Source organism: Eleginops maclovinus, chromosome 9, assembly GCF_036324505.1.
Source record: "Eleginops maclovinus isolate JMC-PN-2008 ecotype Puerto Natales chromosome 9, JC_Emac_rtc_rv5, whole genome shotgun sequence".
NCBI classification, from domain to species: Eukaryota; Metazoa; Chordata; class Actinopteri; order Perciformes; family Eleginopidae; genus Eleginops; species Eleginops maclovinus.
The window spans coordinates 16,325,994-16,339,774 of NC_086357.1; the positions used below are offsets into that span (position 1 = coordinate 16,325,994).

The window sequence follows — 13,781 nt, forward strand, 5'->3', positions numbered from 1 at the left end:
CCTGATGTTTTTGTTCTTTGTTGATTTCTTTATCATATTAACTCGAGATTTGTGCCATAAGGACTGAAATAAAATGACTTGAACACATTTTAAATAAGTGTACATTTTTGCAATCAAAAATAAGTTATGTATCACTGTAACTTAAATCCAGTTCAAACTGATCTTCTTTGACCTCTTTCTGAAATTAATATTTAATTGATGAGAGTGTTTTTTGCAGTGAACAGGGGGGCGATCACTAACAAATGCACACGTGCTCACAATATGCAAAACGAGTGCAGTAAAGTGGGGACGACCTTCAGGAACACACCCCTCCCCGCCCTCAGTCCATGGTCTCCAGACAAAGACATGCTGCACTGCTCAGCTCTAAAGATACATGATTTACCTCATCAGCAACATTTCACTCTACCAAGCACACACACACATCATATATACACCCCTTTTGCCCCTGAACTGCAGCCCAAAGCCCACCAGGAGGGGCAAAGGCAATTAACACCAGCAGCAATGGTTTCCCTTGGGTTTTACTGCAGCATTTGAGCAGTTTTTTTTAACTCCTTTTTGTTTTCTCACATGTGAGATAGCAGAGCTGCAAATGTGTGAAAACGTGTTTCACTCTGAAAAAATCTATGTGAGAAGCTGTGTGCACATGTACTAAATTGATTAAAGTAAAGCAGGCAAAAATATAATTTGAGTCTCTTATCAAATCAGTTAATTTCTCTATCATCATTTTCTACCTACATTTTGAGTTATAAACCTAACAACCTAACTCTTATGACTGTAAATTCATCTTAAGCATAGAATCACTAACACATGGCTAGACAAATTAAAAAGTGCAGGTTACCTTTAGGTGTGCTCAGCATGTAAAGCATTCCTCAACGGGTAAGACAGATAGAAAAAAAAACACCCGGGAAGAATAAAAGAAGAATAAAGAAATAGAGAGGGACAAATCTCTATCGTCCACTCAGCTGTAGTTGGTGGCAGAAGCCCTGCCTGACTCCTCTCTTCCCATCTGCCCCTCTCACTAGTACTGACACACCAGGTGTGAGTGCTATCGCTTAATACCACTAGTCAGCGGTCACACACAACCAGGCGCCGCACCACCACTGCGCCTATCTCCCTGTTGACTGGCATTACCACTTCTGCCAAGTGGGCAGTGTTGCCAAGTCGGTCTTGTTTGGAGATTGGAGTGTCAGAGTGTGTCACACTCAGGATGAAACAGGAACCTGATTGGTGATTAGTAGAAGAGAGCTCAGGGTTGAGGGATGTGGGGGTGGAGGGATATAATCCGTTGTACAGGGATGGGCACAAACAGTCCATACACAACACATGCACACATGAAACTGTCAAACACTGTAAAGTGACACATCTACAGCGTTTTCCTGCATACAAACGCACATAAGCTGCCAATAAATTACATATCCAAGCCAATAGGCAACAGTCCTTGGGCAAGAAGAGAATAAAAGGACCTGCAGCCAGACACAATCAATTTACAAATCCCACTTTCTGAATTGACCAAAGAACTTTATCATTCTAAAAGTAGGAAAAACATCTGAAGAGAAATTTTATTTAATGCACACATTCTTAAAATTGGCCAAACACAGGCACGAGACACTAGTTGAGAGAATATAATGACACTGAAAAAAACGATTGATTACAAACAATCCTTGCACTGTTTTTATTTTTTTATGCTGGTCCATAAACTAGGGCTTATCCTAAAGCAACACACTTTGTCAACTAATAAACGAGATGCAACACAATACAACTGAGAAACCAGTCTGTGTATGATATGGTTACAGTACATCCTTATTTAAACTTAGCTGGTTTGTACTACAATATGCCTTTTTTAGCTGACTGTTCATCAGCATTGCTTATGTTTAACAATCAGACTTAAACGTAAGAGGCAGATTATGAATAACAGTAATAGTAGTAGTGTGTTAACTGTCCTCCTGAGGGTGACCTCTATACGTGTGCTGCTACAAACCCCTCCTTGGTAAAGAAGGAGCAAACACAGAAGTAATCCCAAAGCTGGTGAATTTCATTTCTCCTTCTTAGATCAACAGATGGTATCTTAGATAGCTGTGAATTAATTAAAGGAAATGGGAGTGGGTTGGCATGATTTACTTGCCTGGTGTCCATTAGGACAGAGAGATCTTAAGTGATGTTTGTGCGGCAAAGCTTTGGGGGTTGGGTACGGCAGGCCAGTATTTTGTCTCTTATAAAGACAAAGTAAAAATGAAGCGGACTGGTTCTGTTTTATGCAGACTTTCACCCAAGGTCTTCTTTTGCCCTGAGAGTGAGGGGAACGAGGGGAACAGACCCTTAACTCTACTCACATGGAATCTGGCACTAAGAGCTTGTGGCAAAAATTCCTTTGTTGCAATTTTTCATCTTTTTTTTTGTTGGACAAATCAAGACAACTGAATGTATCATTGCTGGCTTTTAAAACCTATAGGCATTAAAAAAGACAACAAATTAATTTACACATAGATACATTAATCAAGAATATTGGAATTATTAGTTAGTTGCAGCCCTTTTTTTTAATACATAGAATAGTACTTTTTATTTGATTTCTTGTGCAAAAAAACCCATTTATTTACACATACTTTTAAGTTTTTCATTCTAAATGGAAAACATCTGATCTAATTCACATCTGATCCTTCAGTGTTGGGCACGTCAAAACACATAATAAAGCTGTTAAAGCTGCTGTCTCTCTCTTTTACACCGCACTGTCTAACCGTGTGAGACTCGTGGAGAAGTGTCTCATCACTACTCCTCCTCCTTTGTCCCTGCTTCCATTTTCTTCCATATCAACACCTCTCTCACCTCCCCTCCCCACTAATGTCTGGGCTCCATCTCTATAATAAGGTCTGCATTAGTGTGTCGGGCCACAATGTACAGCTACTGAGTGTGTGACTGCCTGGAAACTGGGTCAAGGTTAATGAATCTCACTGGTTCTGTATACAGTTTTGAATGCAGTGCTGCTCTCAGGCAATTGCTCTGACTGCTGGGATTTCTTTGCTTCATCCCTCATAAAGTCAGTGTCAGCAGAAAACTGCTGCTGGTTCGTCCACGCGACTCAATTATTTCTTTTTTGATGCTTTGTGTTCAGTCGATGCGTGTGTGCTGCAGCCATGTTAACCATTTATAGTGCTCTTTCCCTGACTTATTACTGTATATTGTATACAAATATCAATAATGCTGCTACTGTTTCTGAGCACCTGCATTGCCCTATGTCACGTCTCAGCTCAAATATTCCAGGAGTGTTTCATTACATATTTAAGTAACTGTAATAAATGTTCTCTTTTGTTTTAAGTTTCAAAAGCATAACCGTGTCTATGTTAAAGGTGCTATTTCTTTTTTTAATCAGACTCTAAAAAGTTCATGTCAGTTCCGTTGGTGCTGAGAACAACAGTTCTCCATTAGAGGACATGCTGAGGCAAAGTAAATGTAATCCAGACACATTAGCTAATACAGCTCTTTGACAAAGACCGCTGAGACTGACACATCAGGGACGAACCGTACACACAGCAGGAACAGTAAGTTACCCCAAACCACTGGACAGATTATGCCTTTTGTGTGGCAGAGTAGTGAGCGTTGCTATTTTGGGATGTGTGGTAACTGCGGCTATGTAATTAAAATGTTTTCATCCAACACAAACACATTTGTTAACATAACTGGAACGTTATTTTTAGACCCAACAGATCTTTAACATAAACATAATAGTGTATAAATGTAGCATGTGTTTAGTCACACACACTCTCCAATGACATTTGTACAAGAAGAGAGGTTTATACGTAAGTTTTATGGAGCGAGTGAGTGAGCTGTGAGTAAGAAAAGAAAAGGAATGAGTCAATAGTATGACAATAAGTGATTATTAAAAGTCAGGAAACCGAGAAACTAATTCTGACAGGAGTAACATAGAAGTACATACACAGAAGTAACAAAGATTGAAGAAAGACAGAGAAAAAGTAAAAAGGACGGAAATTAAGAAATAAAGTAAGACAAGGAGAGAGTGTTTGAGGTAATACCACATGTTGGAAGAGCAGCACAGCGCTCCAGGCTTGTGGCTGTTAAAGACAGTTTGAATTAAATTGGTTTTCCACAGATGACTCATCACACTGTAGGTCTGGCCTACAGAGTAGCCTGTTTCTCTTGTTTGACTTTGACTTCCTCATTGGATACCAAAACACATGTTTTTATAATCAGTTCCTTCAAAAAAAACTCAGAAATTAATTATTCTATACACATTTGTATGTGTTTGTGGAAACAATCAGTAATTTAACTACTGAATAACTTGATGTGTTTTGAGAATATGCCAACCAATACCTGACATTACTTCCAGGTTTTGAAAAAAGAACTTGCTTTAATATGGGATTCCAATTTATTTTATATTGAGGTTTTATACTAAAACTAAAATAGGCATTTCCTCTTCCTGCTAGCACACACACATTTGGCATATTCAAAGGCTCTGTTCCAACAAGTCCGAAGCTCAGCAGTTTGCATTTTGGCAGATATTTCTCCAAGACTGCACTAACACTAACTGTAAAAGCAATTTCAGAGAGGAGAAGTGGTGTGCAGAGTGAAGCTTTGACAACATGTGCCAATTTTTTTAATAGAAAGAACTGAAACTCTTTTAAATAATCATGCATCTAGCTACATTTACAAAACCAATTTCTAAAAAACAACTAGCTTTAAAGATGTTTCTGCACCAAAAAAAATCTAACTGTCACTACATAAGTAACCTCAAACTGAACCAGTTGGATAATCTTGTAGGTCACATACTTAGTGACAAAGCAACACCCTAACTTACTGACAAACATATCAAGCCCCAAGCAGCAGATTGATACAAAAGTGATGAAAATTATTGTTATTTTTATATTGTATCTTTTTTGGGGGGGGGAACAGGTCTGGTGCTGCATGCAGCCAGGTTGGAGCCCTACCTTGATGGTGGAGGAGGAGTAGAGCATGTCCTCCAGGCTGAAGTGGCAGCAGTCGTTCAGGTTGTCTTTGCAGAAATCCTGTATGAGCTGCAGGTTGTAGAGCCGGTCAGCCAGCGTCATATTCTCCTTCAGACACACATCTGGTAAGGCAGAGGAACTCATCAGCTGTGTGGTCAGTAAGGATTTTATGATTAAATATGCTCTGCTTATAACACCTCAGTGTTTTTTTGTACACTGATGGTTTTTGTTTCAGATCAGAGATGGATGCAGTGTGTTCAATACAATGTTCAGGTTAATTTATAGTGAGGAACTGCTGAGGGGTCATAGCACAATTGTTTGTGACTGACCAACCATGACAGTGCGTTGAATGTCATCAACATGAGGGTGGCTACAATTTAAACAGTGTTGAGTGATTGAGCTTTTGTTCCTGTGATGTTTACCGTTAACTTGAATGCCCGTGTGTGTGGATATGTTTTGTATATGAATGTGTGTCTGTTGGGTCAACAATCATTACACTTCATTAACAATGTATCGCGGTAATGTTTCATCTTTTGATTGAGACTGACTGACCTATGATCTATTGTATTAAACATTCGAAAGCAGGACACAAAATGACACAAGACTAGGTTTTTTATCTTTATCTCCACATTTTCATTGATTTTTTTGGTCAACAGAGCTGTTAAATTCCCTGCAGATAAATACACATCCAGCCCACACAAATTGTAAGCTCTTTACCATCCAGTGGTAGCAGCTGAGGACAGTAGAAGTGCAGCAGCGCGCTCAGTGCCGAGCCGTCTGTGCTGTCTTTCAGCAGGTTGTCCACTGGGGGGATCCAGGGAACCATCTGGGTAGAGGACTGCTCCTTCCTGTAGCGGGCCTGAATTAAATAAAATAAAATAAAAATAAGATACCTATAAACCCTTGTGCAACATTAACATGCCTAGGTTTATAATAACTACTGTTTCTTTATTCATATCATTAACAAACGCTGCAAAACTAGTCATTCTTAATGGTGTGGCCATCACAAAAGCTGTCTCTTTAAAACAGCAACACTATAGAAGAAATTAAGACTTTATTAGATTTACTCATGTATGCAGGTAATTGAATGGTTCTGGAGCCTGTAGTGAAATGTTTCACTAGCCAAAGTGAGCCCAATGAGAAGGGAAAACTCCGCTGTGCTAACATATGAGTTCTCTACAAATGCAATAAGAGCGGTTCAATTACTATATTTTCCAAGACATTTTGATCTTTTTCATAGCCTTAATTGTATAATACCACAAAATTATTCCCTATATGTTAAGTGTTTTCAATTCAACAAATTAAATATGAAGTATTTATCAACAGCACTGTCAAAATGTACATGAACTGTCTGTGCTGCCCAATGGCATAAAATATATAGCATTTCACTTTAATCCACACAATGTCAGATGCGAAAAGAGGCAATGCTACTCTTCAGTGAGAGCTACGACAGGAATTCTGAAACAATGTAATGCCAAATGCTCCCAGACATACCCTCTCTGGATGGAAATTCTAATAAAATTAATATTTAAAAAAAAATGTCTTGGCTAATCCCTCGGGACCTCTTTAGTTATTCTCCAAGGGTGTCTCGTTCCACTTACAAGGACGTTTACATTAGAAAATACAGGGAAGCAGTATGCAAGTTCATATACACACATTCCTAATGTCTGTATAGAAAGGATATCAATACATTTAAGCTTTCAATTAACTGTAGCTAAAAGAGGCTGTAGAGATTGAAGGATAATGTATTTACAATGTAAGTCACATTTGACTGCCTTATTTGAATGGGAAATAATAACCTATGAAAGATTTTTACTATTTATTTCATATTTTGTCTGTTCAGTAAGTCACATGAATGCAGTAGAATGGAACACTTGATAATCCAAAAAGGGGAAGAGGGAGAAACACTGTGTTTATGTAACAGTGAAGTCACAGGTGGATGTGCACACGTGATAAAATGATGGTAATCAAGACACAGAGGAGTAGGAGCGGCAGACAGTCGCTATGGATACATAGATGAAAGAGCAAAGCACTGATCAGTTGACTTACAGGCACAAGCTTCATGTACCACTTGGTTGGAGACTGCAGAAGCACAAAGAGAAAGACAACAACAAAGACATACCCGTTAGTGAGATTAGTTAGAAATGTGATTAGTAATCCAATGAAAGACATGAAAGCAGTGACATCAGAGGAAGACAACCTGTATGTTATTGAGATTACATAAAAGTGACAATAGCTTAACATTGTGTTTAGTTTTAAATGTGTATCTTAGGTTTTTTTTAATTATATGTCCCCATAATAAGAGCTTATTTATTACTACACCCACTACACGTAACCTCTGAGTCTCGATTGACCTTTAATAAAGTGAAACTGTAATTGAACAGTAAACAATAACATATTGAACATTTTAAACCTCAGATTAAATAAACTAACCAGAAAATGGAATCTTTAAACCTACATGCAATCTGTATTGTAGTTCAAATGTAAATGACAAATTATGGTGTAAGATTTAGAAGACCTGGGACGCCAAGCACAAACTGCATCTAAACAGGAGAAGCAATGTACAATAAATAGGTATTTTGTTAATGTCTGCAACATTGTTGTCCGTTAACTGATTAAGTTGTTATAAATTACTTATCAGCCGATATTAGCTTCACTAGTTTCAGTGAAAATAATTGCTTGGATGAATCTTTAACTGTACCCTGTATGGTACCAATAAAACCATAAAATGTATGTATTGTTACTAACGCAAACAGCGTGAGCTGAACACGCACAGTAGCTAAGAAACCAAATAACAATCCCTGTGAAGAAATGTAACCAAACTGTCAGCTATCCACTGACAACTTAAGCTGATTTCAAAAGAGAAGAGGCTTGCCTGAGTGAAAAAGCTAATTCCCACACTACCTAGACGCATCAAAGAACCAAATGCGAGTGCCACTCAAAAACAGCTGGAAAGTGCTCAACTTCAAAGGTGAGCCATGACTCGTGAGAAAGTACAAACTCTTTGTACTGAAACCTCCAAAATGAATAAAAAAGCAAAGATCAGCAGTAGCTGTCTTGGATTTTCCTGATTTGATTAACGTCACAGCTCTCTGGATGGGTCTGATGGCGTCAGAGGGATTCACGTGATGTAATCTAATAAACAATTATTAGTTAATTCGTTTTTTCTGTTTGCAGCTGAAAGGACTGCCTATGTTACTGTATTGATGTGCTGCAAGAGGGAAAAGTACAGTTCTGCTGGTTGGAAACCCTTTATATGTTTCTATTTGTAACAATGCTCATTAAAAAAAGTGTTGACACATCAACATATGTTTTGTGAATTTATCTCTGACAGTGGACCATTCTGAAAGGGATAGTGAAGAAATGAGGGTGTGTTTGGGGATTTGATAATGGGTGCTATGATTACTCAAATGGCTACTAGGACCCGCAAATCATCTGTTAAGGGGTCAACCTCAACTTTCCTTAAAGGACTATCCTGAATACATTTCTGACCTATAGTAAAGGCTTTAGAAGAAGGAGAGGAAAACTGTCTGCAACTTAAGTGTTCACAAGACTGTGGGTCAAGCAGGGTCACACAGTGTTTAAAATCTGTTATAACCAATCAAACCCCTGGGGAGCGGTAAGGCCATCATCGTCATCCCCTTACAGAAGAGCACAGACACACACACCATGTTACTAATTTGTATGTATGCCCCCACCCATCTCTACTTCAATCATTCTACGACTCTCCCTCTTCCCGTCAAAGTTCCTCCTCTGAAGCCAGACATGTCCGGCTGAGCTCGGCTTGGCTTTTAAAACTTAAAAGGATTAGTCCTTTCCTCTCTGTCCTGACGTTGCCTTTACAGTCCCACCCAGCAACAAGCCCCTCCTACCCTCCACCCACTCTCACCCCTGGGTTAAGTACAGTACGTTCAAATAAAAACGGTGTTGGCCCGGTAAGCTCTACAGTGCCGTCTGACTAAGACAGAGGCTGCCTTCGTGACTCACACTGCAGTCATAAAGCAAAAACAGAAGGGGGGAGGTCTGGGGGTTTGGGGAGTGATAGAAGAAGGATAGATAGAGATGTAAGACATCAGCAAAATAAACAACTTGAAATAGCAGTTGTGCACTATTATTTGTTTAGCATATTAGTGCAGTTTTTAGTTACTTTGCTTTCCATTGTTCTTCTGTGTTTTATCGCTACATAAAATTTTTTCCCCGAACCCACAAGTTCCTCACTTATTGTGATTGGTTATTGTGACTGAAAGCCCTATTTCTTCTGACCGTGATGGTGGTTAGGACACTCATTCTAAGGTTTTTTTTTGGTCTAAGAGAAAAGAGTGGTTCAGAAAATACCACACTTATGTTTAGTAAAAGAACGTAAGAAATATATATATCTTTATATTTATATATTCAGAGGCAGAGGAGAGCCATGAAACCATCAGGCAGTTTTATAACCACCCTGTAAAAATGAGGTTCAAAATAGCCATTTTATAACTGACACCCACATGTTAAAATATACCATCTGAAACACTGAAAGACAGCTTCATCTGCTAAGACAGCATGCAGTTGGTATGCAATGTCTCCTGTCTGAGGCAGCTAGAAGTTAGACACAAATTAAAGTTAAAGAAACTCCTGTAAACATCTGGCAGGCTGGTTTTAAAAATAGACTAAAATTATTCAATATTCCGTTAGATTGCTCAAATTTCACAACTACGATGCAATGCTGTTCTTTTTGATATTAGTCAAATGTATTTAAACTTTAAACAAAATCTGTTTCAGCAGCTGCAGGAAAACACACCGAGTGATTAAAGAATACTTTCATTTATCTGAAAGCAAAGTACTGCCTCATCTAATGACTGACTTTCATCACAGTTCAGACCAGAACAATGTAGCCATAAGCAAGGGAGAGTTGGCTTGGCTCCAGATATGCCGACTCAGCGGCGGGCTGACCCGACAGTAACAATTGTCTGGTGTAGCTCTTGACATTGAGTTTTGGAAACAGTTTTTCTTGGTCAACAGACAAACAAATAGTGATGAAATGATTGCTCACTTATCTTTGAAGCAACTGTATCAGTGTCTGTGTTGATGTGAAAGCTAGGACATGGAGTGCTGCGTCTGCACAGTGACCGGTCAGATCAGCATCAAACACAGTGACACACACACACAACACACACACACACACACACACACACACACACACACACATCCATCTATTTCAACTCACTGCAGGGTCATAAGGGACAAAGTTTTCATATTTTCCCTTAGGTAGACTTTCTATCTCTGTAAACATTCTTACAAAGCAGCATCACTGACCACGTGAAAGTGGATTGACAAACATTAAATGCAATAAGGAAGCAGGGGAAGGAGGCATGACCCAATGCTGAGGTTGAGGAAAGGTCTGAACACAGAGAGGATACAGAGTATAGAGTTAAAATGAGAAGGATCAAGGGCAACATTAAAATGTACAAACAATTAACATATGTGGACCTGTTTCATGACTAAGGGGTCACTGAAACTCTTGCATCATTCAAAAGAAACAAAAATGTTGCCTTTCTTTCTAAAAAACTGCTATCGGTGCATTATCAATGATAGAGAGGGCAGAATCACCACCAGAATGAAAGCATGAAGGATGAAAGTGACATCATCCACTAACACACATGCACGGACTGATGCACACACACACACACACACACACACACCAGCTGAGTAGGTTATATAACACTGTTGTACCGCGGGCTGAACATGTTGAACAAGGGTGACCTTGCTCTAAATGACTGCTGGATGAGACCACAGAACACTGATCTGCTGATGTGACTGGTCAGGGTGGAAACACTCTCTATTATGTTGTTGCCTGGCAGTCTCTTTCTCATTTGATAAATATTGGCTTAATCTAAAGCCCAGACATACTGTATGTTATGGAGATTCTTCGATGGTAGCTGGGCTTTAAGGGCTTAGGATCTTTTCGAGGAAACTGGTCTAGATATCAAAGTGACACAGAGCACCCGGTCGAATATCTGTCAGTCAAAGGGAGAATGTTGTGGTAAGTCCATTAAGTGGAGCCAAGGATTTCAGTTTACCTGTTCGGGAATGTCCATCAAACTGTTAAAATGGTAAATGTTTATGTGTAGTTATTCAAGTGTTCGCAGAGAGAAGAGGGAAAGGAAACACACTCACCCGAGGACCCCCAGCAGACTCTGCGCTCTGCGTCTCACTCTTCCTGTGCTCCTGAGCCACAACGTCTTTCAGATACTCATTAACCTGATAAATAAAGGATGAACAAGATTACAGTTAACTAAGCATTAAAGACCAAATATGAGAAAACAGACTATGATTTTATATAAAAGTGATATGTTTGATAAGTCAAGTTGATATTACAATTTTACTTTTCATCTGTGAAACCCTGACATAAGGATAATACTGAATAGAATTACTTCAGTGTGACCAAAACAATCATTATTACTTTTAAGGAATAAAATAATGTAAAAATGTTTGCTTTTGTGTAGTAACTTCCACTTTGGGATTTTCTGAATCAATTGAAATGAGTTAGTTAAACTGAAATTACAGTAAGCAAATCAATCTAACTTAATTCAACAATATGGACAATTTACAGTTTCTTATGGTCACTCAAATTTATATGGATCCAGCTCATGCAGAAATCTGCTGTTAAGTTGGTGAATTTTGGACATTTGAAACACAAAGGAAGTCTGACGGAGAGCCATATGTCCGACCAGTAGGCCTCCACGACCACACCTGTTAGCTATTGTGTGTGTGTGTGTGTGTAAAGCTCAGAGTTGGCAGGAGCCCAGTCTTCCTCCTGGAAGAATGTAAACAAACTGGGCCCTGTAGCACTGTACGAAGTCGAAAGCGCCATCTGTACATGCAGGCCATGTAGCCTGGTTTACACAGAGCACGCTGGTTGAAAGGGTATTAGGCCAGGATTTAAGCTACTGTATATGGAGTCCAATATGGAGGACATTTTTATTTGTTAATCTACAGTAACTTAGACATCTGCTTCAAGTTGATGTTTAAGTACAACTCCAATGACAAGTATCTTAAAATCTATCCTTGTATTAGCAACAGTAAATCTGTCATTCGAAAAGATATACCATTACCCACCTTGTTGATCCAGGTGTTCACTGCGTCCTCTGTGTCATAAGGTGTTTCCACCTCAGGGTCGCGGTACGAATACTGACAAATGCAGGCCATCACCTTCTCAATGCTAACCGTCTCCACAGTGTACGCCATCATCAGAGTGTCAATCAATGCCATATGAGCGCTCTGGAAGAGAAAACAGTACGAAGAAAGGTTTAGAAAGTGAGAACGAGCAGGTTTGAGATGGCTGATAATAACAGCAGATGCTTGACGATGGCTCAATGCGCTCAGTCACCAGCTTCAAAGGTCAATCCAAACTGCAGTGGTCAACACCTTGTCAGTGTGTTAAACAATGTGTGATAAGAGAAAAGAGAATGAAAAGCAGCCCTGGTTTTTCTTGACATCCGAACAGATCACTTTGCTCTGAGAGGAATTGAATCTCCGACCATGACCGCTTTCTCAGTCTCAGCGACGGATTGAGCTGTGACCACAAGACAATCTGATTTGTACAGATACAAGATAACACATCTGCATAAAACTGAGCATTTAAGATAGTATAGAGTTTATTAGAGTATGAGAGGGGCTGTCCCAGAGGGAAAATTGCACAGGACATCAGCGTGTGATCAGTATAAAATCACAGCAAGTCACTAATTCTAGGCAAGTCAAAGGCCATTCTGGTCCATCGAGATGAAGAACGAAACATGAACAAATGGGGGAAAAAAATGCAATAAACAGTTTCACTGCAAATGTGTTTCTGAGCAGGCAAGATAGTTAGAACGTTTGAAAATGGCACACCTGTGAAAGGGCAAAAGAACTGCAAAAAATATCTGGCAGGAAGGCATTTGTTATCACAGTGGTTTTGTATGATTGGAGCAGGCCTCGAATCATCCGCTGTAGATCTGACACCGTCATCAGTTGGACATTCCCTTATGGCCGTTGCCCTGGAAACAAATGCCTTCATCCCTGGTTACAAGACCCAGTTTGCTCACAGCGACTGCTACCCTCTGAGAAGCCTGAATAAGACATCTTACTGACAACTGAGTCCAATTAATAGATTCGGCATTCATAATAAGCTGCTTTACTCATCTTTATCACCGACTGCAGGGTTTTCATTTTGAATCAACAAATATAAATCAATTCTGGGACAACTGAACGAGTTCATCATACAATCTCACAACAGTATCTCACAGTCAACTTCCTTAACCGTGTCCTACTTTTCATTCAGGGACAGTGGTTGATACGGTTATTCATCGCTGCATGTTGTATGACTACTCCTCTTCTTTGGCTCTGCTGCCAAAAGGAACTCAAAATATGAAGTTTCAATCTGATATCTAGGGTGAGAGAGAACAAGGAAAAGACCAAGCAAAGGTTTGGTTACCTGTGCGGCTTTCTTGTTTCTTGTCATAACTTTATCTCCTGCAGTCATTACAATTAAATCATCATCATTATCAATCATCACGAAAATATGAAGCTATTACGCATTTTGAGAGTGAGGTATGAGACAAGTCAGAAGTGTTTGCTGTAAGTTAAGAGTATCATTTGGCATTGTTTATTGAAACAGTTCAGTTCCCAAGCATCACTCTGTTTACAACAAGCAACTATATTTTTAATCATCGTGAAATACACACCACAGAGGAGATGTCAGTGTAGTCCAAGGGACGAAAGTAAATGTTTCAGGCTACAACAAATAGACCTTAATTTGAATTTGATGTCGTTACATTAAATAATATTAGGGCACTCAATCTCAGATAT

The 13,781-nt window shown here is 39.2% G+C and overlaps 1 protein-coding gene across 5 annotated transcripts in view; it reads right to left on the reverse strand.

The window, feature by feature from the left end:
* Positions 1 to 13,781, reverse strand: part of camsap2a (calmodulin regulated spectrin-associated protein family, member 2a) — a 42,369-nt gene that overhangs the window by 10,934 nt on the left and 17,654 nt on the right. For 3 of the 5 annotated variants that reach the window (XM_063891912.1, XM_063891914.1, XM_063891910.1), the window contains exons 3-7: positions 12,054 to 12,215; positions 11,112 to 11,195; positions 7,005 to 7,037; positions 5,673 to 5,814; positions 4,938 to 5,077 (exon numbers count right to left, since the gene is read on the reverse strand). In XM_063891912.1, the coding sequence (XP_063747982.1) occupies positions 4,938 to 5,077; positions 5,673 to 5,814; positions 7,005 to 7,037; positions 11,112 to 11,195; positions 12,054 to 12,215 (561 nt within the window). The remainder of the gene's footprint in view (positions 1 to 4,937; positions 5,078 to 5,672; positions 5,815 to 7,004; positions 7,038 to 11,111; positions 11,196 to 12,053; positions 12,216 to 13,781) is intronic. The other 2 variants (XM_063891915.1, XM_063891913.1) reach the window with 1 other exon arrangement.